Here is a 27520-nt window from a genome sequence, read left to right on the forward strand (position 1 = left end):
ATAAGGCATGCGATTGGGGAAACCACAGGGAGGGTGGAGGCCATGTTTCCTCCCAGGAGATTCCTAGAGAGGCCCCACGGAGGCTTCTCCCTGCCTTTTCCGGCCCTGTTTCCTCCCAGGAGATTCCTAGAGAGGCTCCACGGAGGCTTCTCTTTGCCTTTTCCAGCCCTGTTTCCTCCCAGGAGATTCCTAGAGAGGCTCCATGGAGGCTTCTCTTTGCCTTTTCCGGCCCTGTTTTCTCCCAGGAGATTCCTAGAGAGGCCCCACAGAGGCTTCTCCCCTGCTTTTTCCGGTCGTTTCCTCCCACGAGATTCCTAGAGAGGCCCCACGGAGGCTTCTCCCCTCCTTTTCTGGCCCTGTTTCCTCCCAGGAGATTCCTAGAGAGGCTCCACGGAGGCTTCTCTTTGCCTTTTCCAGCCCTGTTTCCTCCCAAGAGATTCCTAGAGAGGCTCCACGGAGGCTTCTCTTTGCCTTTTCCGGCCTTGTTTTCTCCCAGGAGATTCCTAGAGAGGCCCCACAGAGGCTTCTCCCTTGCTTTTTCCGGCCGTTTCCTCCCAGGAGATTCCTAGAGAGGTCCCACAGAGGCTTCTCCCCTCCTTTTCTGGCTGTGTTTCCTCCCAAGAGATTCCTAGAGAGGCCCCACAGAGGCTTCTCCCCACCTTTTCCGGCTGTGTTTCCTCCCAGGAGATTCCTAGAGAGGCCCCACGGAGGCTTCTCCCTACCTTTTCCGGTTACAGTTTCGCAGGCTCAGGTTTTTAAGTGGAACATGATTCTTGAGAAGAGGCAAAAAAATCTTGAACACCCGGTTCTTATCTTGAAAAGTTTGTAAGTAGAGGCATTCTTAGGTAGAGGTACCACTGAATAGGAATTTCCTTATAATAAAAGCTGTCCACCAATGGAATAGTGGGGTGGGTGGGTGGGTGGGAACAGTTGTTCGTAAGTTACTTGATGTTTTTAAACAGAATTCAGCAGCAGTTGGACTCTTCCAATTACACAATCGTACGATACTTTCATAGAAATGAATTTATTTCAAACAAGATTGTTGGAGTCAGGGTGCAGCTTCAGGAAGTGCTAGTGAGAACGTATTCCGAGACATTTTTGAACCGGTGATGTGATTCTGGAGACCTAATAAAGAGAGGACCTTCATTCTGAAACATCTTGAAGACCGTTTCCTGATTAATGTCGACTGGCAAATGATTCTGTCCGGGTTGCTTAAAGAGGACCACGTTTCTTCTTTAAGATCCGAAGAAGCGCTGAGAACGATCAAGCTGTAGGACCTCCCGAACCACAAAAGGCTTGATGGGAACGGTTCAGGTGAGTCCCAAGGACCACCGTTGGGTACCCAGGTTGTAGTTCAGAAAGTAGCTCGGTCATCAAGCCTCAGCTGCAATCAGATCTCTGGTGACTTGGAAAGCAGCTACAAGAGACCCTAGCTGGATCTTCTCATTGGTCCCTGCGGCCAGGCGGTGCCTGAAAGACAACGGAACAGGAGATTACCCCATCTTACGCAGGACGTTCGCTAAAGAAACCCATTTAGCCAGTAAAGAACGTTTGCCCAGGGTCACCTGGTGCACCAGTTAGAACCTAAGAAGAGCCATGCTGAATCGGGCCAAAGCCCATCGAGTCCAGCATTCTGTGTCACACAGTGGCCCACCAATTGTCCATGGGGATCTTGAGCAGGAAGGCAAGACCCTCCCTTTCCCTTGACCCCCAACAAATGGGACCCAAGGGAATCCTGCCTGCCTCAACCAACATAGAGGCGGCACTTGGACATCCGTTTCAATAACCGTCGATACACTTGGCATCCATGAATCTGTCCAATCCTGCCTTGAATCTATCAAGGCTGACAGCTGTCACAACCTCTTCTGGAAGTGAATCCCATAAACCAAGGACCCTCTGGGTGAAGAAATATTGATTTGTCCTCGCTTTCTTACCTAGGAGCTTTAGGGAGGGCCCCCTTGTCCTAGTATTGTGATAAAGAAAAGAATTTTTCTCTATCCACCTTTTCTAACCCGTGCATGATTTTATACACTTCGATCAAGTCACCCCTTAATTGCCATCTTTCAAGGCTGAAGAGACCAAGGCGGCCTTATTTGAACAAGGAGTCTCTACTCACAGTCACTCATGCCCTTATCACCTCGAGGTTTGACTACTGCAATGCTCTCTACATGGGGCTACCTTTGAAGAGTGTTTGGAAACTTCAAATCGTGCAAAATGCAGTCTTCCAAGACATACCCATGTTTCTCCAGCATTCCACGGACTGCACTGGCTGCCGATTGGTTTCCGGATGCAATTCAAAGTGTTGGTTATGACCTATAAAGCCCTTCATGGCACTGGATCAGAGTACTTACAAAACTGCCTTCTGCCACATGAGTCCCAGCGATCGGTTAGGTCCCACAGAGTTGGCCTTCTCCAGGTCCCATCAACTAAGCAATGTCGCTTGGCAGGGCCTAGGGGAAGAGCCTTCTCTGTGGCGGCCCCGGCCCTCTGGAATCAGCTCCCCCCGAAGATTTGCACTGCCCCCACCCTCCTCGCCTCCCGTAAGAGTCTTAAGACTCATTTATGTCACAAGGCTCGGGGCTATTAGGCTCTAACTCCCTGACCCATGAATATTGTGTGTGTTTGGGGTCTGAGTGGGAACGCTTGATTTTTTTTTTAATAATTGGGGATTTTACATTAATTGGATTTAAGACATTGTATTATATTGGTTTTTTTTAATATGCTGTAAGCTGCCCTGAATCCTCGGAGAGGCATATAAATCCAATTAATAAATAAATTATAAATAAAAGAACATCCCACAATGTTAAAGGATCTTCTCAGTTCTCTCCTTCATATTCTCAACACCCCGTGGGCAAAATTGCACGTGTGTTTTTAAACTAGTGGTTGGAAGTCAGCGGACCAATGAAATGTTAACCCGAATCTACCTTATCCTAAAACTGTCAGGGGACATGTGCAATGAAGAATACTCACTCCACATCTGCCATCTTGATCAGCAGCTGGATGCGAACAGATGTTGGGAAATCAACTGTAGGATAAGGAGAGAGTGCAGGCAACCTTTTACAAAAACGATGCCTTTTCATTGTGCCTTAAGTAGCCATATCAATAGTACTTAAGACTTATATACTGTCTTGGGGCATCTTGCGCCCAACAATCTTATATACCACTGTGAAGCAGTATATAAGTCCTATTTGATTTCTATTTCTATACTACTCTATCCCTCCCTATTCTATAGTTGTGATGACACCGTGGTTAGAATGCAGCATTGCAGGCTAATTCTGCCCCTTGTCAGCAGTTCGATGCTCAAAGTTGACTCAGCCTTCCATCCTTCCGAGGTTGATAAAATGGGGACCCAGTTTATTGGGGGCAATAGGCTGACTCTGTAAACCGCTTAGAGGGGGCCGTAAAGCCCTGTGAAGCGGTATATAAGTCTAAGGGATATTGCTGTTGCTCCTTCCTTCCTTCCCTTCTTTCCTTCCTCCCTCCCTCCCTCCCTTTCCTTCCTTCCTCCCTCCCTCCCTCTCCTTCCTTCTTTCCCTCCTTCCTTCTTTCCCTCCTTCCTTCCTCCCTCCCTTCTTTCCCTCCTTCCTCCCTTCTTTCCCTCCTTCCTTCCTCCCTTCCTTCTTTCCCTCCTTCATTCTTTCCCTCCTTCCTTCCTCCCTTCCTTCTTTCCCTCCTTCCATTCTTCCTCCCTCCCTTCTTTCCTTCCTTCCCTCCTCCCTTCTTTCCTTTTTTCCTTCTTTCCCTCCTTCCTTCCTTCCTCCCTCCCTTCTTTCCTTCCTTCCTTCCTCCCTTCTTTCCTTCCTTCCTCCCTCCCTTTTTCCCCTCCCTTCCTCCTTTCCTTCCTTCTTTCCCTCCTTCCTTCCTTCCTTCCATCCATCCATCCATCCTCCATCCATCATACACAGTGGTTAAAACGCAGCATTGCAGATTGACTCTGCCCACTGCCAGCAGTTCGATCCTGTTCGGCTCAAGGTTGACTCAGGCGTCCATCTTTCCGAGGTGGGTAAAATGAGGACACAGATTTTGGGGGGCAATAGGCTGACTCTGTAAACTTAGAGCTGTAAAGGACTACGAAGCGGTATATAAGTCTAAGGACTATTGCTGTATGCCTCTGCACCAGATGTGATTAGCCAAATGTCTCAATAACATTTCTGTCCCAACCCGCCTACCTGGAGTAAATTTTTGGAGAAATAATAAAGAATTGCACAATGTCCTTTTACCTCGATGAACAAACAAATGGATTTCTGTTAGAATGTCTTGCAGAGCCAGGCCCTTCAAGGTTTTCAGTTCCAGGATGTCTGAGCAAAGGGTCAAGGAGAGCCAAGCTCCGTGGTACGGGGTGGCAGCCCAAATCTCTCTCCTTTCAAATATATATATATAGTTAATTGAAAGGTCTGAAGGCAGATAAGAACCCACAGAAGCGAAAACAGAACAGACGAGGGGAAAGAAGGGGGGAAAAAGCAAAGGAGAGAAAGCTAAAAGTGCAATTTAAAAAAGGAAACGAGAATAAAAACCTAGGTAAGAGAAACCAAAGTCTTACATATCAACTGGGTGAAACCACACTCAACAGCAACGACTGGGAGAAGGATCTTGGATCTTCATTCCATTCCATCCTATCCCATCTATTCTACTCTATTTCTACTCTATTCTATATTCTCTTCCATTCCATTCTATTCCATCCCATCTCATATTTTCTATTCTATTCCTATTCATTCCATTCTATTCTATCCACCCCATATTTTCTATCCCATCCCATATATTCTAATTCTATTCCATCCCATCTAATATTTTCTATTCTATTCCTATTCATTCCATTCTATTCTATCCACCCCATATTTTCTATCCCATCCCATATATTCTAATTCTATTCCATCCCATCTAATATTTTCTATTCTATTCCTATTCATTCCATTTCATTCTATCTACCCCATAAATTCTATCCCATCCCATCCCATCTATTCTATTCTATTCTTATTCTATTCAATCACATCTCATGTTTTCTATTCTGTTCTTATTCTATTCCATTTCATTCCATCCCATATTTTCTATCCTATCCTATTATTTATTCCATTTTATTCTATCCCATCCCATATTTTCTTTTCTATTCTATTCTAGTCTTATTCTATCCCATCCCATATATTCTATTCTATTCTAGTCTTATTCTATCCCATCCCATATATTCTATTCTATTCTATTCTAGTCTTATTCTATTCTAGTCTTATTCTATCCCATATATTCTATTACAGTAATACCTCATGATACGAACTTAATTGGTGCAAGGAGGAGGTTCGTAAGATGAAAGGTTCGTAAGACGAAACATTGTTTCCCATAGGAAACAATGTAAAGTCAATTAATCCGTGCAACCAAAAAACCCCCCGCAAAAAAACGGCTTTCCGGCTGTTTTAAAAGGTGACAGCCGGCCTGGGGGGCTTCCCAGCACCGCCCCGAACCTGGGTTCGGGGTGGTGCTGGCAAGCCCCCCAGGCCGGCTGCGACCTTTTAAAACACCCGCGCCGCTTCCCATCTGTCTCCTGAAGCCGAACGGCAAAGCCGAACTTCCGCGTTTGGCTTCAGGAGACAGCTGCGAAGCGGCGCGGGTGTTTTAAAAGGTCGCAGCCGGCCTGGGGGGCTTGCCAGCACCCCCCGAACCCCAAACCCGGAAGTTCGGCAAAAGTTCGGGGTTCAGGGGGGTGCTGGCAAGCCCCCCAGGCCGGCTGCGACCTTTTAAAACACCCGCGCCGCTTCGTAGCTGTCTCCCGAAGCCGAACGCTAAAGCCGAACTTCCGCGTTCGGCTTCGGGAGACAGCTGCGAAGCGGCGCGGGTGTTTTAAAAGGTCGCAGCCGGCCTGGGGGGCTTGCCAGCAACCTCCCGAACCGAACCCAGGGTTCAGCAAAATTTTGCCTCTTCTTACGAACTTTGTTCGAGTTACGAACCGGCGTTCGGGAGGCTTCTGGGAAGCCCCGCCGCCCGGCTGTTACCTTTTAAAACAGCCGCGCGGCTTCCCAGCAGTCTCCGAACGCCGGTTCGTAACTCGAAAAAAGTTCGTAAGAAGAGGCAAAATTTTTCTGAACCCCGGGTTCGTATCACGAGTTGTTCGTAAGACGAGGGGTTCGTATCTTGAGGTACCACTGTATATTCTAGTCTTATTCTATCCCATCCCATATATTCTATTCTTATTCTATTCTATTCCATCCCATCTCATATTTTCTATTCTATTCCTATTTGTTTCATTCCATTCTATCCCATCCCATATTTCCTATCCCATCCCAATAAGCCACCTGGACCCTGATTCCCATTTGAAGGATACTGCGGTAGGCGGAAGTGAAGTCCAGATTCAGCATCCAGTCCAGGATGTTTGCGATATCTGATTTGAGCGGCTGCCCCGTGCAAGTGTAGACGGTCTCTTCGGTCACTTTGCCAAAAGCCATGTAGGTGCTCTGCAAGACGGAAGAGAGAAATGAGGCATCATTGGTTCCTTTGCTCAAGGAGGGTCATCTATCCCGTGAAGGCTGGTTGCTGGCTTAAGAGGACCAGAAGAACTGGACTAAACCACTGGTCGTTGAATCCACTTACAATCACAGTTGAGCCCAAACTTTTATGCTGCTAGCCGAGAAATGCATTAAATAAAGAAAATCTGGAACAAAATTAATACATGGATTTTTGAAATTACCAAACAAAATCTTGAGTTAAAGCCTAAGATCTTCCTGCTAGGCGTAATAGATCAAAAATGAAAAAAATGCTACTACTACCTCATTCAACATATTATCACAGCAGGGGTCGGTCCTCTCCCCCCTACTATTTAATATCTACATGAAACCGCTGGGTGAGATCATCCAAGGGCATGGGGAGAGGTATAATCAATATGCAGATAATACCCAGCTTTACATCTCCACCCCTTATCTAGTCAGTGAAGCAATGGAAGTGATGTGCCGGTGCCTGGAGGCTGTTGGGGTCTGGATGGGTGTCAACAGACTCAAGCTCAACTCTGATAAGACGGAGTGGCTGTGGGTTTTACCTCCCAAGGACAATTCCATCTGTCCATCCATTACCCTGGGGGGGGAATTACTAAACCCCTCAGAGAGGGTCCGCAACTTGGGCGTCCTCCTTGATCCACAGCTCACATTAGAGAAACATCTTTCAGCTGTGGCGAGGGGGGCGTTTGCCCAGTTCGCCTGGTGCACCAGTTGCGGCCCTACCTGGACCGGGAGTCACTGCTCACAGTCACTCATGCCCTCATCACCTCGAGGCTCAACTACTGTAATGCTCTCTACATGGGGCTACCTTTGAAAAGTGTTCAGAAACTTCAGATCGTGCAGAATGCAGCTGCGAGAGCAATCATGGGCTTCCCAAAATATGCCCATGTTACACCAACACTCTGCAGTCTGCATTGGTTACCGATCAATTTCCGGTCACAATTCAAAGTGTTGGTTATGACCTATAAAGCCCTTCATGGCATCGGACCAGAATATCTCCAAGACCGCCTTCTGCTGCACGAATCCCAGCGACCGGTTAGGTCCCACAGAGTTGGCCTTCTCCGGGTCCCGTCGACTAAGCAAAGTCGTTTGGCGGGACCCAGGAGAAGAGCCTTCTCTGTGGCGGCCCCGACCCTCTGGAACCAGCTCCCCCCAGATATCAGAGTTGCCCCCACCCTCCTTGCCTTTCATAAGCTCCTTAAAACCCACCTCTGTCGTCAGGCATGGGGGAATTGAAATTTCCCTTCCCTCTAGGCTTATAGAATTTATACATGGTATGCTTGTATGTATGAGTGGTTCTTTAAATTGGGGTTTTTTAGATTATTTTTAATATTAGATTTGTTTACATTGTCTTGTTGTTAGCCGCCCCGAGTCTTCGGAGAGGGGCGGCATACAAATCTAATAAATAAATAAATAAATTAAATAAATAAACGGCGTCGAGAAAGGTCATAAATTCAGGCATGGGTCAACTAAACCCCTGCCTGGTTTAGCAGCTGTTTGAATTAAAGGACGACCTGCATTTCAACTCCTGATGAAACCAGTGGCTCCATTGATGCCCGCTACAAAGCAGTCTCGGTGTTAGGAAGATTAAGCTACACCTGTGCGGAAGCCTTACCTGCAAGATGTTTAGAGATCGGCGCATATCACCATTGGACAGGGTCACCAGGGCTTTCATTCCGTCGTCGCTTACGTCAACGCTGAAAAGAGCAAAAGGGAATTGACTGGGCCGCCAAGAATCAGGCCCTTTTCCCGTACACCCAACCCTCCCAGTATGTGTTGTACATACTCCTGATCAGTTGGAGGATGATGAAGATATTGAGGACTCAGATTCAGATAGTGTTTATGAAGTAGTGGGGGGGGGGGTTTACAGGTAGTAGAACAGGTGGGAGGCCAGCCACAGGATGGGGCTATGAGTTCAGGATCTAGCGAGGGAGAATCAGATGCTCGCTGGGTTAATCCTAAATTCAGAAGGATGCAGAAACGTAGAGAACAGAGGTCTGGAAGAAGATATTAAGGAGAGGAATGGGTTAAATATTGTAGTGAGGTATTTGGCACGTCAGGGGGCTAGTGGAGAAGAAGGGTGGAGTTTCAACGTTGCTGAAAAGAAATATGGAGGGGCTTTTCGCCATGCTAAAGTAAGCCAAAGAATTTTGCATTGTATTTAGTCAGGGCTGCTGTTTTTTATAGCTATGTAGTTAGGAAATAAATCTTGTCTAAATGAAGCAGGAAAAGGAATGTAAGAAATGCGGCTAGAAGAGAGATAACGGACCGATTGATGTCTGGAATGTGTTGAAGTACAAGAGAGCAGAGAAATAAATCGAATTGCTTTATTCATGAAATGATGCATTTAATGAGAGTTATTTGTAATTACTAAACTTCTACCAGAAACCAGAACAGTATGCGCAGAACTGTTAGGAGAACAACGGAGGACATAAGAACATAAGAACATAAGAAGAGCCATGCTGAATTGGGCCAAAGCCCATTGAGTCCAGCATTCTGTGTCACACAGTGGACCACCAATTGTCCATGGGGATCTTGAGCAGAAAGAGAAGGCAAACCCCAAACAAATGAGACCCAAGGGGATCCTGCCTGCCTCAACCAACATAGAGGCAGCATTTGGACATCCGTTTCAATAACCACCTATGATACACTTGGCATCCACGAATCTGTCTAATCCTGCCTTGAAGCTATACAGGCTGACAGCTGTCACGACCTCTTCTGGAAGTGAATTTCATAAACCAGGGACCCTCTGGGTGTAGAAATATTTCTCTTTGTTTGTCCTCACTTTCCTACCTATAAGCTTTAGGGAAGGCCCCCTCGTCCTAGTATTGTGTGATAGAGAAAATAATTTTTCTCCATCCACCTTTTCTATCCCATGCATGATTCTATACACTTCGATGAAGTCAAGTTAGGGCTGAAAGGAAACTTATTTGGAGCAAGTTAGAGCAATTAAAAAAAAACTGGAAATACTTAGGGCTTGGAAAACATTCTTTGCAGAGTAACAATGAAAGAACTTGCAAGCCGGTAAGAGCTGGGAACATCGTTAGCACCTGGTTAGGGGTGGAAAGAAACATTCGGAGCAAGTAGAGAATGAAAAAAAACCCTACAAAGGCAAGGTTGGGAAAATATTCTTTGCAGAGAGTAACACTGAAAGAGCTTGCAAGCTGATAAGAGCTGGGAACATCGTTAGCACCTGGTTTGGGGTGGAAAGAAACATTCGGAGCAAGTAGAGAATGAAAAAACCCCTACAAAGACAAGGTTGGGAAAATATTCTTTGCAGAGAGTAACACTGAAAGAGCTTGCAAGCTGGTAAGAGCTGGGAACATCGTTAGCACCTGGTTAGGGGTGGAAAGAAACATTCGGAGCAAGTAGAGAATGAAAAAAAAAACCTACAAAGGCAAGGTTGGGAAAATATTCTTTGCAGAGAGTAACACTGAAAGAGCTTGCAAGCCGGTAAGAGCTGGGAACATCGTTAGCACCTGGTTAGGGATGGAAAGAAACATTCGGAGCAAGTAGAGAATGAAAAAAAAACCTACAAAGGCAAGGTTGGGAAAATATTCTTTGCAGAGAGTAACACTGAAAGAGCTTGCAAGCCGGTAAGAGCTGGGAACATCGTTAACACCTGGTTAGGGATGGAAAGAAACATTCGGAGCAAGTAGAGAATGAAAAAAAACCCTACAAAGGCAAGGTTGGGAAAATATTCTTTGCAGAGAGTAACACTGAAAGAGCTTGCAAGATAAGAGCTGGGGAGATCTTAATAGCTAGTTAGGGCTGAAAGAAAAAAGCTACATTCAGAGTATAAGAGGCTGATAATTTGGGTGCGTCTAAAATACAGTAATTCACAAGAGATAAATAAAGAGGAGTTTTTCAGGACAAGGAGTCTGTTTCTTGTTTCTTCTAAGGCTGGGTCAGAACAGTTAACTTGGAACCCCGACAATTGGATCGCTGACTCCTTCTGCCACTCCAAGGCTTCTTACTCACTTCTCCTTCTCAATAACATGCTTCAGCCGGGGAACCATGAGTTCTGGCATCAACGGACCGAACCGGAACCTGGTACATCTGGATTGTAGAGCTGGGATTATTTTGGAGAGGTAGTTGCAGATCAGGCAAAACCGGGTGTTCTCTGTGAATTTCTCAATCACTGGAAAAGACGTATAAAGTCAAACTTTTGAATAGATTACTTTAATTGATTAAAAGCAAAGTAAACAAGACGTGTATTTACAAATGTACATATAAATCAAAGAGAAGAACACGGCAACAACAAAGAAAAAAAATACATTAACATAGTTAAAAATAGGAGAGAAAGCTCTCTTTCTCTCTTGGCTATCTAGTTCTTATAGCTTTTTTTTCCAAAAAAATATTTTCTGCAGTTATTCATATCGTTTAGTGTGGTTACATTCTCATTTTTGGTGTATTATGACTTTAAGGAGAATACATAGGAACAGGAAAATTGTTAGTTAGTTAGTTAGTTAGTTAGTTAGTTAGTTAGTCAGTCAGTCAGTCAGTCAGTCAGTCATTCATTCATTCATTCATTCATTCATTCATTCATTCATTCATTCATTCATTCATTCATTTATTGGATTTGTATGCCGCCCCTCTCCGCAGACTCGGGGAGGCTAACAACAGTAATAAAGCAGTATATATGACAATAATCCAATACTAAAAACAATTAAAAAACCCATGATATAAAAACCAATCATACATACAGACACACTATGCATAAAATTGTAAAGGCCTAGGGGGGAAATGTATCTCAATTCCCCCATGCCTGGCGGCAGAGGTGGGTTTTAAGAAGCTTACGAAAGGCAATTCTAATCTCTGGGGGGAGTTGGTTCCAGAGGGTCGGGGCTGCCACAGAGAAGGCTCTTCCCCTGGGTCCCGCCAAGCGACATTGTTTGGTTATGGATAAAAACAGTTAGTATATAAAGGTGGAAGGTAGTAATGTGTTAATTAATTAACTTATTTATTTTACTCAATAGCAACAATTTAATATTAAGGTGATAGAACCACAAAATCAAACTTTTAAGTTAGCACAGTCAAAATTCACGGCAACCTTAACGCAGACTATCAGCTGTCCCATTGGGACAACAGATCAAGATGACTGCTGTAAGAAAAAATTATAAGGCCCTATATCCCATTTGTCTCATACAACCCTGTTCCTGTAAAAAAGGGAAGACCTGTTCCTCTACAAATATGGAAATGTATCACAGGCCCATATGCAAATGACCTTGAGAAAGAATAAACAAGAAGTGTGGAAATATTAAAACCAACAAAGGCATGAACGTCAATAATTAATGAACGTCCCGAAACGTTCAGGGTGATACCCAAAAAAAGAAGATGGACAATGGACAGAGAAAGTGATGAATAGAAGAAGGTTTGGTAGGGAAGGTTTGCCTATTTGCCGATGACTCTAAAGTGTGCAATAGGGTTGATATTCCTGGAGGCGTCTGTAATATGGTAAATGATTTAGCTTTACTAGATAAATGGTCAAAGCAATGGAAACTGCAGTTTAATGTTTCCAAATGTAAAATAATGCACTTGGGGAAAAGGAATCCTCAATCTGAGTATTATATTGGCAGTTCTGTGGTAGCAAAAACTTCAGAAGAAAAGGATTTAGGGGTAGTGATTTCTGACAGTCTCAAAATGGGTGAACAGTGCAGTCAGGCGGTAGGGAAAGCAAGTAGGATTCTTGGCTGCATAGCTAGAGGTATAACAAGCAGGAAGAGGGAGATTATGATCCCACTATATAGAGTGCTGGTGAGACCACATTTGGAACACTGTGTTCACTTCTGGAGACCTCACCTACAAAAAGATATTGACAAAATTGAACGGGTCCAAAGACGGGCTACAAGAATGGTGGAAGGTCTTAAGCATAAAACGTATCAGGAAAGACTTCATGAACTCAATCTGTATAGTCTGGAGGACAGGAGGAAAAGGGGGGACATGATCGAAACATTTAAATATGTTAAAGGGTTAAATAAGGTCCAGGAGGGAAGTGTTTTTAATAGGAAAGTGAACACAAGAACAAGGGGACACATTCTAAAGTTAGTTGGGGGAAAGATCAAAAGCAACATGAGAAAATATTATTTTACTGAAAGAGTAATAGATCCTTGGAACAAACTTCCAGCAGACGTGGTAGATAAATCCACAGTAACTGAATTTAAACATGCCTGGGATAAACATATATCCATCCTAAGATAAAATACAGGAAATAGTATAAGGGCAGACTAGATGGACCATGAGGTCTTTTTCTGCCGTCAGACTTCTATGTTTCTATGACAGAGAAAGCGATGAATCATGAACTCCCAATATGGGAGTGAAATAAGGGTGTGAAATAGGTATAAAAATGCTGATTAGTTACCCTAGAGACACATGGACATTTCCCGTGGTCTTTTTGGTCTCAATATGCATACTGATCTTTGTTGATTTGATTTTGCTTAAAATAAAAGTTTTTCCCTTTTATTAACCTAGACTCCTGGATTTCTATTACAGCTGCCATCAAAAAATTAACGGGAATTGTGTCTACTAGGGCTGTTGATGTTAGTAGCATCCCTTTCTGGATGGGGCGTCAACTTACCACGCCTGAGAGCGTTTTGGGCATCCTGGGTCATGGCGTCGGCTTCATCCAGAATGACCAGCTTAAGACCTCTCCTAACAGGACAAAAAAACCAAGAACGGGTGTTGTGGTTAGCTCTGGCCCAGCTCCTGCCCCAAGGACTGTGGATGTGGGGGAGACATCCACATGCTGCAGGCCTGTTTTGCCCCCGGTGGAATCTGCTGATGAAGGCTCCTCTGACCAAGAAGACATGAGTGACAGGGAGGAGGAGAGTGTGGCAGACAGCTCAGAAGGAGATCAATTATCTAGCTCCTCCTTGGATTCAGAACGAGAGTTAATGATACAGCCACGCATGCGGAGAGCGATGCATAGGCAACCACAACTGAGAGATTATTACCAAAGAAAATGAGGCCACCTGTGGTTGGGTGGGGCTGTGGTCATTAGTGAGGCTGCTATAAAGAGCAGCCTGTGGGTTTGGTCATTGTGGAGGATTATCTGATCGTTGTGTTTCGTGACTGCTTTGCTGACTTGGACCTTTTGTTTGCTGATTTTCCCCTGCTTTGAAACTAAACCAGGGCAAAGTGTGTTTCACTTTGTGAAAGAAGAAGGACTGTGAATTGCCTCACAGCTGCAAGCTAAGTATCACAGAACTGATAAGGGACTTGTACAAATTACCAGTTTGTTTGGAGACGAGTGCTCTTTGCTATACCAAAAGAGTGCTCTGTTTATTTGCATTTTCATTATAAAGAACATTGTTTTGAATTTTCAAACGTGTGTGTGTCTGAAATTTGTACCTGTGAATTTTCGGGAGGATTCTACCAGAGAGCCCAACACAACAACTGGGAACTCTTAAAATTCAATGGACTTCATTGTAGAGTCGTGGTGGCGCAGTGGTTAGAATGCAGTACTGCAGGCTACTTCTGCTGCCTGCCGGCTGCCTGCAATTTGGCAGTTCGAATCTTACCAGGCTCTAGGTTGACTCAGCCTTCCCTCTTTTCGAGGTGGGTAAAATGAGGATTCAGATGATGGCTGACTCTGTAAACTGCTTAGAGAGAGCCGTAAAGCACTGTGAAGCAGTATATAAGTCTTTGAGCCTGTCATCTGCACCTCTATAACTGTCTGGTTTGGTTCTGCAACCCAACAAGACCGACACAGACTTCAGAGAATAATCAGAACTGCAGAAAAAAACAATGGCTGCCCACCTGCCTTCCATTGAGGACCTGTATACTGCACGAGTCAAAAAGAGGGCATGAAAATATTTACTGACCCCTCACAAACTGGACACAAACTGTTTCAACTCCTACCCTCAAAACGTCGCTACAGAGCACTGCACACCAAGACAACTAGACACAAGAACAGGTTTCCCCCCCAAATGCCATCACTCTGCTAAACAAATAATTCCCTCAACACTGTCAAACTATTTACTAACTCTGCACTGCTATTACTAGTCTTTTCTCATTATTCCTATTACCCATCTCCTCCCACTTATGACTGTATGAAGTCTTTCCTGATTGATCCCATTTACTTGTAGGAAATGACAGACAGACACCGACAGACAGACACAGATCACATCTGGCTAGAAAATTGTCCTTTTCCAAGGAATTCACTATACAGAGGAGAGAAATCTCAAAGGCGCTTACTTGAAGATGGTTCGGGTGCTGGCAAAGTTCAGGATGGGCCCTCTGACGATATCAATGCCTCGGTCATCAGAAGCATTCAGCTAAACAAAGAAAGAATGCACATTAAGCGCCATGGTGGTGCAGGGGTTAGAATGCAGGCTAATTCGGCCGACCGCCAGTAGTTCGATTCTGACTGGCTCAAGGTTGACTCAGCCTTCCATCCTTCCGAGGTGGGTAAAATGAGGACCCAGATTGTTGAGGACAATAGGCTGACTCCGTAAACCGTTTAGTGAGGGCTGTAAAGCACTGTGAAGCAGCATATAAATCTAAGTGCTATTGCTATCTATCTCCATGCCTGTCTGCCTATCTATCATCCACCCACCATCCATCCATCCATCTTTATCATCTCTATATCTTTCTATCATCTATCCTCCTATCTATCTATCTATCTATCTATCTATCTATCTATCTATCTATCTATCTCTCTCTCTTCCTATCTATCTATCTATCTATCTATCTATCTATCTATCTATCTATCTATCTATCTATCTATCTATCTATCCTCCTATCTATCTATCTATCTATCTATCTATCTATCTATCTATCTATCTACCTATCTCTCTCTCTCTCTCTCTTCCTATCTATCTATCTATCTATCTATCTATCTATCTATCTATCTATCTATCTATCCTCCTATCTATCTATCTATCTATCTATCTATCTATCTATCTATCTATCTTCCTATCTATCTATCTATCTATCTATCTATCTATCTATCTATCTATCTATTTATCTATCTATCATCTATCCATCCACCCACCCACTCACCCATCCATCTATCCATCCATTCATCCATCTATCTTCCTATCTATCTTCCTATCTATCTTCCTATCTATCTATCATCTATCTATCCATCCATCCATCCGCCTGCCCGCCCGCCCGCCCGCCCACCCGCCCACCCACCCGCCTACCTACCTACCTACCTATCTATCTATGAACTGTGGTGGCAAAATTGCTAGAACGCAGTATTGCAGGCTAATTCTGCCGATGACTTTTCCAAATCTTTTTCCTAGAGCTTTTTAATCTCCACCTTTTATAACCAAAACAGAAATGGGACGCCGTACATACACCTAGAACAGAATCTTGCAAACAGAATGCTGCAACGGTATGCTTGCAGGAATTCAAACCATGCATTGACTGGGGGGGAAAAATGATCCAAGTCTAGTTAAGGCCACAGAAGGGGTTACCTCTAAAACCATCGAGCCAAATTCTCTCTCTTTGTAAAGCTGTTTAGCACAGGCGAGAATTGTAGACGTCTTGCCCGTCCCTGGAGGTCCATAGAGCAAGAGGTGAGGCAAACGATCCTCACTGATAAATTTCTGTACTGAGAGAGAGAGAAAGAGAGAGAGAAAACAAACATGGTGTCTTTTTATGTTTGGTATTTTCTTTTTCTCTTTTTGCGTTCTTCTCTTTTTCCACACTTTCCCTTTTATTTTGTTCTTTCTTTTTATCTTTAAATTTTAAGTTTTTATTTTTTCTGCACTACTATTACTACTAGTTTTTTCTCATCATTCCTATCATCCTTTTCCTCCCACTTAGGTTGCTTGTATCCTAAGATTTTTTATTAATATTGATTGTTTCTTCATTGTTTATTTGACCCCTGTGACAATCATTAAGTGTTGTACCACATGAGTCTTGACAAATGTATATTTTTCTTTTATGTATGCTGAGAGCATCTGCACCAAGACAAATTCCTTGTGTGTCGAATCACACTTGGCCAATAAAATTCTATTCTATTCTATTCCATTCAACAGAGACAGGTTACAAGCGGTGTGCCACAAGGGTCTGTTCTGGGTCCTATTCTTTTTAATATGTTTGTGAGTGACATAGGGGAAGGTTTGGTAGGGAAGGTTTGCCTATTTGCCGATGACTCTAAAGTGTGCAATAGGGTTGATATTCCTGGAGGGGTCTGTAATATGGTAAATGATTTAGCGTTACTAGATAAATGGTCAAAGCAATGGAAACTGCAGTTTAATGTTTCCAAATGTAAAATAATGCACTTGGGGAAAAGGAATCCTAAATCTGAGTATTGCATTGGCAGTTCTGTGTTAGCAAAAACTTCAGAAGAGAAGGATTTAGGGGTAGTGATTTCTGACAGTCTCAAAATGAGTGAGCAGTGTGGTCGGGCGGTAGGAAAGGCAAGTAGGATGCTTGGCTGCATAGCTAGAGGTATAACAAGCAGGAAGAGGGAGATTGTGATCCCCTTATATAGAGCGCTGGTGAGACCACATTTGGAATACTGTGTTCAGTTCTGGAGACCTCACCTCCAAAAATATATTGACAAAATTGAATGGGTCCAAAGACGGGCTACAAGAATGGTGGAAGGTCTTAAGTATAAAACATATCAGGAAAGACTTCATGAACTCAATCTGTATAGTCTGGAAGACAGAAGGAAAAGGGGGGACATGATCGAAACATTTAAATATGTTAAAGGGTTAAATAGGGTTCAGGAGGGAAGTGTTTTTAACAGGAAAGTGAACACAAGAACAAGGGGACACAATCTGAAGTTAGTTGGAGGAAAGATCAAAAGCAACATGAGAAAATATTATTTTACTGAAAGAGTAGTAGATCCTTGGAACAAACTTCCAGCAGACGTGGTTGGTCAATCCACAGTAACTGAATTTAAACATGCCCGGGATAAACATATATCCATTGCAAGATAAAATACAGGAAATAGTATAAGGGCAGACTAGATGGACCATGAGGTCTTTTTCTGCCGTCAGTCTTCTATGTTTCTATGTTTCTATTCTACCCCATCTCATATTTTCTATTCTATCCAATATATTCTATTCCATCCCATATATTCTATTCTATTTCTATTCTATATTCTATTCCACCCCATCTCATATTTTCTATTCTATTCTTATTCTATCCTATCCTATCCTATTGTGATTGGAGAGAAAAAAAAAAATCTTTGCCGGAAAACAGACATGGTGTCTTATGGCTACAACAAGCAATAAATCTTTTGCTTGGCTGACAAATCACATTTATTTATTTATCTATCTGTCTGTCTGTCTGTCTGTTTTATTTATTGGATTTCTAAGCTGTTTTTCTATGCTTTACTTTTGCTTTACTCGTAATCGTATCTATTTGTCCTTCTCCCATTCTAAGGGTGCCCTCATAGATACTTGCATTTTAAGAGGCCCACAAGTTGAACGGCGCAAAAGACCAAAAATAAAACTATTTATTCAATCATCAAATTTGTACAGCTGCCCATCTCATCCAAAGCAAGTCTGCACGTGATGTACATCAGCTTTGTAAATCAGTGTATAAATGTCATTAGGTAGCAGTAATCAGGCAGCATATAAATTTAATAAATGATAAGATGAATGAGGAGGAGAAGATGGAGAAGACGAAGAAGATCAAAGCTATCCTGAGAAGGACATTGCCAAATCCATTTTAAACATCTGGCAGATTGTCTGACGGTCCATCATAAAAATATTGTGTTTCCCCCCTATGACTATAGCAGCTTCCTCCTCTGCTATGGGGGTTATTTGCTTTATATCTGGGCTTATCTCTTTGATCTCTCCTTTTTTTCCACCATGCGACTCAACTACCGGTATCTATACAGGAATTTCTTGCCTTCAGCCAATTTGCAGGAGGATTTTCCCAGAGGTGTATTTGAACCAGAGACCAGGATGTAATTACACTGCAAAAAGAATTGGTTTATTGATTAGCCTGGAAGCAGACGAGGGGGAGAGAGTTACAATCTGCCTTGATAGATTTATGCAAATTAGAATGCACATCGAATTGCATAGCGCAGGAGAGTTTTTGATGAGGGATGCACAACAGCAAGGATTTGATTGCATAGAGCAGTGTTTCCCAACCTTGGCAAGTTGAAGATATCTGGACTTCAACTCCCAGAATTCCCCAGCCAGCAAAAGCTGGCTGGGGAATTCTGGGAGTTGAAGTCCAGATATCTTCAATTTGCCAAGGTTGGGAAACACTGGCATAGAGAAGATTATTTATCTGGTCAGGTTTGTAAAAGAATTAGGAAATAAATAAATAAATATTATTAGGAGGATACAGTGGTACCTCTACCTACAAATGCCTCTACTTAAGAACTTTTCTAGATAAGAACCGGGCATTCAAGATTTTTTTTGCCTCTTCTCAAGAACCATTTCTCACTTACAAACCCGAGCCTCCGAAACTGTAACTGGGAAAGGCAGGGAGAAGCCTCCGTGGGGTCTCTCTAGGAATCTCCTGGGAGGAAACAGAGCCGGAAAAGGCAGGGAGAAGCCTCCGTGGGGTCTCTCTAGGAATCTCCTGGGAGGAAACAGGGCTGGAAGAGGTGGGGAGAAGCCTCCGTGGGGCCTCTCTAGGAATCTCCTGGGAGGAAACAGGGCCCGTAAAAGGTGGAGAAAAGCCTCCGTGGGGCCTCTCTAGGAATCTCCTAGGAGGAAACAGGGCCTCCGCCCTCCCTGTGGTTTCCCCAATCGCATACTTTATTTGATTTTACATTGATTCCTATGGGAAAAATTGCTTCTTTTAGAAACATAGAAACATAGAAGTCTGACGGCAGAAAAAGACCTCATGGTCCATCTAGTCTGCCCTTATACTATTTTCTGTATTTTATCTTAGGATGGATATATGTTTATCCCAGGCATGTTTAAATTCAGTTACTGTGGATTTATCTACCACATCTGCCGGAAGTTTGTTCCAAGGATCTACTACTCTTTCAGTAAAATAATATTTTCTCATGTTGCTTTTGATCTTTCCCCCAACTAACTTCAGATTGTGTCCCCTTGTTCTTGTGTTCACTTTCCTATTAAAAACACTTCCCTCCTGGACCTTATTTAACCCTTTAATATATTTAAATGTTTCTTTTTACAAACTTTTCTACTTAAGAACCTGGTCACGGAATGAATTAAGTTCGTAAGTAGAGGGACCACTGTATTTGGCAGGACTGAAAAAGCTTGGAAAAAGCAATGTCTAATAAATAATAATAATAATAATAATAATAATAATAATAATAATAATGTTTTGAAAGAATAAAAAGACCCCATTTCTGTAAACATAGGGGGGGGTGTTTGGGAGGGGGGGTTATAAGGAGTTAATTTTCAGAATTGGGGCAATAACAACTAGAATTAAAATTCTTTATTGGCCAAGTGTGATTGGACAAACAAGTTGCATAAGCTCTCAATATACATACCAGCAGCAAATGATAAATCATTATCATAGTCATGATAGAGTACAATAACCATAAATCATAAGATTCTACACTTAGGAATAGCCATAGGATACTCAACAAGCAATCAGCATAAATCATATTAGGGTACTAAAAAAAATGAAATAAATCATAAGATACAAGCCGCAAAGCTATAGTCATAAGAAGATAAGGAGATAGGTCAGGAGTCAGCAACCCGTGGCTCTGGAACCACATGTGGCTCTTTCATCCCTCTGTTGCAGCTCCCTGTCACTCAAAATATGTGTCACAACTGCTAATGGGTGATACGTGGTGGCATGCGATTTATTCAGCTTTTTGATCCCAACCGTGGACAAATCCAAGAAAAGTTTCAGAAAAAACCAGAACATTTAATTCAACTACGTATACTAGTTTTGTGGCAGGAAATACTCAGGCACAGGAAAGGTTTTGTGGCTCCCGGTGTTTTCTTTTTGGTGGAAAATGCGTCCAAATGGAGTGTTTCAGGTTGCCGATCCCTGAGATAGGTAATCAGAAAAAGGAGAAGAAAAATACTAATACAACCTTATGAGATAGTTTGACAGTGTTGTGGGAATTAGCTGTTTAGCAGAGTGACGGCGTGGTGGGGGAAGCTGTCCTTGTGTGTCTAGTTGTTCTGGCGTGCAATGCAAGCAAATTATTATGCAAGTTATAAAAGCAGTTCAGGGCTAATTTAATTAAAATAATTAACAATCCTTTACCATAGTCCATACTGGTTGGGGAAATAGAAACATAGAAACATAGAAGTCTGACAGCAGAAAAAGACCTCATGGTCCATCTAGTCTGCCCTTATACTATTTTTTGTATTTTATCTTAGGATGGATATATGTTTATCCCAGGCATGTTTAAATTCAGTTACTGTGGATTTATCTACCACATCTGCTGGAAGTTTGTTCCAAGGATCTACTACTCTTTCAGTAAAATAATATTTTCTCATGTTGCTTTTGATTTCCCCCCCAACTAACTTCATATTGTGTCCCCTTGTTCTTGTGTTCACTTTCCTATTAAAAACCCTTCCCTCCTGGACCTTATTTAACCCTTTAACATATTTAAATGTTTCGATCACGTCCCCCCTTTTCCTTCTGTCCTCCAGACTAGACAGATTGAGTTCATTGTCTTTCCTGATACGTTTTATGCTTAAGACCTTCCACCGTCTTTGGACCCGTTCAATTTTGTCAATATCTTTTTGTAGGTGAGATCTCCAGAACTGAACACAGTATTCCAAATGTGGTCTCACCAGCACTCTATATAGCGGGATCATAATCTCCCTCTTCCTGCTTGTTATACCTCTAGCTATGCAGCCAAGCATCCTACTTGCTTTCCCTACCCCCTGACTGCACTGTTGACCCATTTTGAGACTGTCAGAAATCACTACCCCTAAATCCTTCTCTTCTGGAATGATGGCAGACCGAAGCCTTCTTTACCGGGCACTGAAAACCATGAGGAAGCTGTATGTCGCTAAAGATCAGTTAAAATATTTGCACAGCTATTGAATACTTACTGGTATTCAGGATGTCCTCATGAGAAATTAGGTCCCCGAGGGTTTGAGGCCGGTACTTCTCTACCCTGTCAATAAAAATAAAATGCACAATATTTAACACTTCAATTATTAACTACTGCCAGAATCACCTTTGCGCAATACTGGAAGCAAAAAATGGTTTCCAGGAAGAAATGGTGATTCGTAAGGTTTTAGAATGTGCTGAAATGGATAGGATGAAGATGGAATTAAAAGAAAAAGAGAAATCTGACTACAGTACTATAAAGTTGCGAGAGCAATCATGAGCTTCCCCAGGTATGCCCATGTTACACCAACACTCAGCAGTCTGCATTGGTTGCCGATCAATTTCTGGTCACAATTCAAAGTGTTGGTTATGACCTATAAAGTCCTTCATGGCACCGGACCAGAATATCTCCGGGACCGCCTTCTGCCGCACGAATCCCAGTGACCGGTTAGGTCCCACAGAGTTGGCCTTCTCCAGGTCCCGTCGACAAAACAATTGTAGTCTGGCGGGTCCCAGGGGAAGAGCCTTCTCTGTGGCGGCCCCGACTCTCTGGAACCAGCTCCCCCCGGAGATTAGAACTGCCCCCACCCTCCTTGCCTTCCGTAAACTCCTTAAAACTCACCTCTGCCGTCAGGCATGGGGGAATTGAGGTATTCCCCCCTCCCCTGGGCCTATACAATTTATGTATGGTATGTCTGTGTGAATGTCTGGTTTAATGATGTTTTTTTAAAATAATTTTAAAAATTTATTAGATTTGTTGCGAATTGTTCTATTGTATGTTGTGAATCTAATTAATAAATAAATAAATAAACAAACAAACAAACAAATAAATAAATTAAAAAATTGGAATGGATTTTATAGTTGACTAGAAAATAGGAACCAAAATAATAAAAAGGAAAAAAACAAAAACAAAATTTGAATGACAAAATATCTGTGTGTATATGTAGCTATAGGTTAAGTTATGAACGGTATAACTAGTACTAAAATAATAAGAATGAAAGTAGCAGATGTTTTGACACAAAATATTGAAAAATATATTGTATAGTGTTTTAAATGTCCATCTGTTTGTATTTTTGCATTTGTTCTATTGGATGTTTGTCCTATTGTTATTTTATTTTTTTATTTGCCATATTAATATAACAAAGTTGGAACAATTAATCAGTGCAACAGCTTGCCTCCAAAAGTTGTGAATGCTCCAACACTGGAAGTTTTTAAGAAGATGTTGGATAACATAGAAGATTGATGGCAGAAAAAGACCTCATGGTCCATCTAGTCTGCCCTTATACTATTTCCTGTATTTTATCTTAGGATGGATATATGTTTATCCCAGGCATGTTTAAATTCAGTTCCTGTGGATTGACCAACCACCTCTGCTGGAAGTTTGTTCCAAGCATCTACACCTGGGCATACCTCTGCGTTAAGCACCGCCCTCTACAAGGGAAACCCCACCCCCTTCCCAAAAAAGAAGGGGCAGTGGTCCGTCGCGCCTTTGCAGAAGCCTACAGCAAGGGAAGGCAAAGTTGGCTCTTCTATGACTTGTGGACTTCAATTCCCAGAATCCCTGAGCCAATCATGCTAGCTCAGGAATTCTGGGAGTTGAAGTCCACAAGTCACAGAAGAGCCAACTTTGCCTACCTCTGGCCAGCCCGTCTCCTAGCAACGGAGCATCCTCTCCCTCGCCCGTTCTTTTCTAACCCCCCTTTTACCAAGGCAAGTTCGTACTCTTCCCGGCCACCGTCGCCGCCTCCGCCGAACGTTCCATTCTCTCTCTCTCTCTTTTTCTGCCGGGCAACACTGCGCAGCCGCAATTTCGCGCTTGGCGCCCTGGCCAGCCCTGCTCTCGCGAGAGCCAGGGCGAAACTTCCGCGCGGGTGTTCCTCCTCCTCCTCCTCCTCCTCCGCCCGCGTTGCTAAGGCCTCTTCGGATGGTCGCTAAGGGGCGCGGCCTGCACTGTAAAGTGAGGCCTGCCGGTTGGCTTGTAAACTACGCCGCCCTCGCTTTCCACTCACACTGTAGTAATGCACACGGCCGGCTTTGGAGGCTCTGACGCCTGAGTGGCGACACCTGGGAGCTCTGCTAGGCAGCGTTGTGTCTTGTTTGGGCTGGGAAGCTGAGCCAAGGGATGGGAGGCCACCAGAAGGTCCCAGAAGTGCCTTCTAAAGGGGGAAGCCTATTAAAAAAAATATGAGGGGGCAATTAAAACAAACAATGCAAAGCTCCATACCGTTTTTGGGAAAACCTGGCCTTAAAGTGTGGAGTCAGTGGCTCCTCACTTTCTTATTATTGATTTTTTTTAGCAGTTTTATTAACAATAAAGCCGCTCAGAGTCCGTTTCGGAGTGAGCAGCATATACAGTAAATGGAATAAATAAATAAATAAAATGGGAAGAGAAGAAAGGTGAAGGGAAGGTGGAATAAAAAAAGGAAAACAGGAATGAGCAAGCAACATAATAAGGCCGTGAGCTATGAAACGGAAAACTCTGCTCTTACGACACAGAATGAATATTGAATCCGTGGAGAAATATTAATTGGCATTTTCCATTACATGGACAGAGCCAGTTTGCGTACGAGCTGACCCAGGTCCGTTGTTGGGGATTTTAAATAAGGTGAAACAGAGTTTTTCTATTGGAAGAAGACACTGCTTTTGAGTGGCGGAAGAAGCCCAGAGTTCTTAGTGGAATCCACATTTTCAGGGTGTAATTTAACCCCAACATCACAAGTTGAAATTTGTCTACCTATCCAAACAATAGTGCAAATAGCCTAAAGCATAAAAAGTCTGTACTCCTCCCAAACTTTACATTTCCCACAGAGTTGGCCTTCTTCGCGTCCCATCGACTAAGCAATGGCGTTTGGTGGGACCCAGGAGAAGAGCCTTCTCTGTGGTGGCCCTGACCCTCTGGAACCAGCTGCCCCCAGATATCAGAGTTGCCCCCACCCTCCTTGCCTTTCGCAAGCTCCTTAAAACCCACCTCTGTCGTCAGGCATGGGGGAATTGAAATTTCCCTTCCCCCTAGGCTTATAGAATTTATACATGGTATGTTTGTATGTATGAGTGGTTTGTATGTATGAGTGTTCATTCCTGTTTTTAGATTGTTTTTAATATTATATTTGTTTACATTGTCTTTTTATATTGTTGTTAGCCGCCCCGAGTCTTCAGAGAGGGGCGGCATACAAATCTAATAAATAAATAAATAAAAATCTAATAAATAAATAAATAAAAATCTAATAAATAAATAAATAAAAATCTAATAAATAAATAAATAAATTTCCAACTTTAAGAAATTTCAAACCAACCTTTACTGGACATTCTTTCTGGAAAACGTGATTTAAACGTGATATTTGTGTTGATTTATTCAAGCAAAATATTCCAACACTTCCAAGAAGTTGTGCACCAGGTGTCAAGCTGACTCAAAATTACACCCTCCTTTTCATTATAAACTTGGGATTTCATCGGAAACACTGAAAGATTATTGCTATGGTAAAATACCTGAAGTATTTTGTACTGAAGTACCTGAAATGGACTTCTAAGTACATTTAAAATTCCTCCCTCTTATTTTCATATCCATGTTACAGTTTAGTAACAGACATAATCTCTGCCCTAAACAGATCCTGCTTATTTCCTCTATTCCATTTTCTCTATAAATTGTCGGCCTAAGAAGAAAGGCTTGAATAATTGTTATTGCAGTGATAAATAGCAATAGCATTTAGATTTACTGTGTATACCGCTTCATAGTGCTTTTGCAACTTTCTCTAAACGATTTACAGGATCAGCATATTGCCCCCAACAGTCTGGGTTCTCCTTTTACCCATCCCGGAAGGATGGAAGACTGAGTCAACCTTGAGCCGGTGGTGAGATTTGAACTGCTGAACTACAGCTAAGTAGTTAGCTGAAGTAGCCGGCAGTGCTGTACTTTAACCACTGTGCCACCCTGGCTTTTCATAAACATAGGTCTTCGGAGAGGGGCGGCATACAAATCTAATTAATAATAATAATAATAATAATAATAATAATAATAATAATAATAATAATAGTATAAATATACTTGAAGGCCACATTTAAGTATTATGTTTAAAATTCTTCTGTATATGTGTGTGTGGGTACATACACATACAGTTTATATAATAAGTAATGTATCTTTTGGTGTGCAATATGTATGTACACATGGCATATATACATAGAATTAAATAGTATATTTTGCATGTTCAGTAATAGTAAATAGATAGGGAAATTGTATCTCTTTGAGGTGGGGAGAGGCCAGGGACCCTAACCCTAAACCTTGATGTGAGTGACCTCAGGTTAGCCACCTTTAAGCCAGTCACATGACCTTTAAGTCACCCATGGTCACATGATCATCAAGCCACTCCCACCTGGTCACATGGTCGGCAAGCCACACCCACAAAATAAGTCACGGCCACAGTGTGGTAGTAAAAAACAATTTTCAGCCCTTCACTGATTCACACACTTAAATCTGATTAACGAACCTCAGCAAATGAGTTCACACATCATATAAACCCTTTAAACAAATGACATATTTGTTGTTCAGTCATTAAGCCATATCTCACTCTTTGCAACCCGATGGACCATAGCCCACCCTCCGCCTCCTCTACTGTCTCTTGGAGTTTGCCCAAATAAAATGGCATGTTATAGATTAATAAAATCAATGATTCCAGCAACTTATTTATTTATTTATTTATTTATTTATTTATTTATTTATTTATTTATTTATTTATTTATTATTTAGATTTGTATGCCGCCCCTCTCCGCGAACTCGGGGCGGCTCACAACAAAAATATAAACAATCGTACAAATCCAAATAGATTCAATAAATTTAAGTATTTAAAATAGTTTTAAAAAGAACCCCACTATATTAACAAGCACACACAGAAACATACCATACATAAATTGTACGTGGCCGGGGGAGGTGTTTCAGTTCCCCCATGCCTGACGACAAAGGTGGGTTTTAAGAACTTTACGGAAGGCAGGGAGAGTAGGGGCAGTTCTAATCTCCGGGGGGAGTTGGTTCCAGAGAGCCGGGGCCGCCACAGAGAAGGCTCTTCCCCTGGGGCCCGCCAACCGACATTGTTTAGTTGACGTGACCCGGAGAAGGCCCACTCTGTGGGACCTAATCGGTCGCTGGGATTCGTGCGGCAGAAGGCGGTCTTGGAGATATTCTGGTCCGATGCCATGAAGGGCTTTAAAGGTCATAACCAACACTTTGAATTGTGACCGGAAACTGATCGGCAGCCAATGCAGACTGCGGAGTGATGGTGAAACATGGGCATACCTAGGTAAGCCCATGACTGCTCTCGCAGCTGCATTCTGCACGATCTGAAGTTATTCCCATCCCAAGATGGACTGCATAAAAATCTACCACTTTCTTCTAGATGCCAGCCTCTCTTGAAATTGCCACACTGGAGAAACTGAAAGGTGATGAAGAAGTCACCAGTAAAACCCAGACGGTATTTTTCTCCCCTACAGATACGGTAAGAAAAATACATGCAGAATGAAAGCATAATATTACTCAGAATTCGCTCGGGCACAAACCTTTCAGGTCTGAATTTATGTCACATTTGAATATGAATCATTTGAGGCAACACACACACACACAAAGTGTTGTTATAGATAACTGTATAGATAATTGTATAATTGTATAGATAATAATAATATAGATAATATGCACTGCTCAAAAAAATAAAGGGAACATTTAAACAGTGTTCCCTCTAATTTTTTGGGGTGGGTGGGTGGAAAAGTATAGTGTCTGAGCGGCAGTCCCTTTGGGACTGGGCGGCACAGAAATAATAAATAAATAAACAAACAAACAAACAAATAAAAAAACCCACCCTGTTTTGCCTCAGAGAATTTCAAAATAAAATACTGTACTGTGTGTCTATAACAGTGAGCTCATAATAGGGCAACTCTATCAATATCAAAATGCCACTTAAATAGTTGAGCTAGTTTCAAACTAGATTTTGATTTTCTTTCTCTCTTCCTTACTCCCATTCTTTTTCTTTCTCTTTTCCTTCCTCTCTTTTTTCTATCTGTTTCTCTCTCTTCCTCTCTTCCTCTCTCTCTCCTTCCCTCTCACTCTTTCCCTCTCGGCTTCTGGGCAGGTTTGGAAAACTCTGAGT

The 27520-nt window shown here is 42.6% G+C and overlaps 2 protein-coding genes across 3 annotated transcripts in view; one reads left to right on the plus strand and one right to left on the minus strand.

The window, feature by feature from the left end:
- Positions 1-13799, plus strand: part of WSB2 (WD repeat and SOCS box containing 2) — a 30073-nt gene extending 16274 nt beyond the window's left edge. Inside the window, exon 9 of one of the 2 annotated variants that reach the window (XM_070762874.1) lies at positions 12945-13019. In XM_070762874.1, the coding sequence (XP_070618975.1) occupies positions 12945-13002 (58 nt within the window). In that variant the 3' untranslated portion in view covers positions 13003-13019. Of the gene's footprint in view, positions 1-12944 lie in introns of both variants that reach the window. The other variant, XM_070762875.1, reaches the window with a different exon arrangement.
- RFC5 (replication factor C subunit 5) lies at positions 1009-23253 on the minus strand. The gene is made up of 11 exons (XM_070762878.1): positions 23099-23253; positions 21392-21456; positions 15896-16032; positions 14670-14749; positions 13051-13124; positions 10455-10614; positions 8089-8170; positions 6308-6437; positions 4221-4298; positions 2971-3025; positions 1009-1470 (listed from the first exon to the last, which is right to left on the minus strand). Exons 1-11 carry the CDS (start codon positions 23152-23154, stop codon positions 1374-1376), a joined length of 1014 nt encoding a protein of 337 aa, XP_070618979.1. The 5' UTR covers positions 23155-23253; the 3' UTR covers positions 1009-1373.
- Positions 23254-27520: the final 4267 nt, after the last annotated feature.

The sequence above is a fragment of the Erythrolamprus reginae genome, chromosome 10 (assembly GCF_031021105.1).
Source record: "Erythrolamprus reginae isolate rEryReg1 chromosome 10, rEryReg1.hap1, whole genome shotgun sequence".
Lineage (NCBI taxonomy): Eukaryota > Metazoa > Chordata > Lepidosauria > Squamata > Dipsadidae > Erythrolamprus > Erythrolamprus reginae.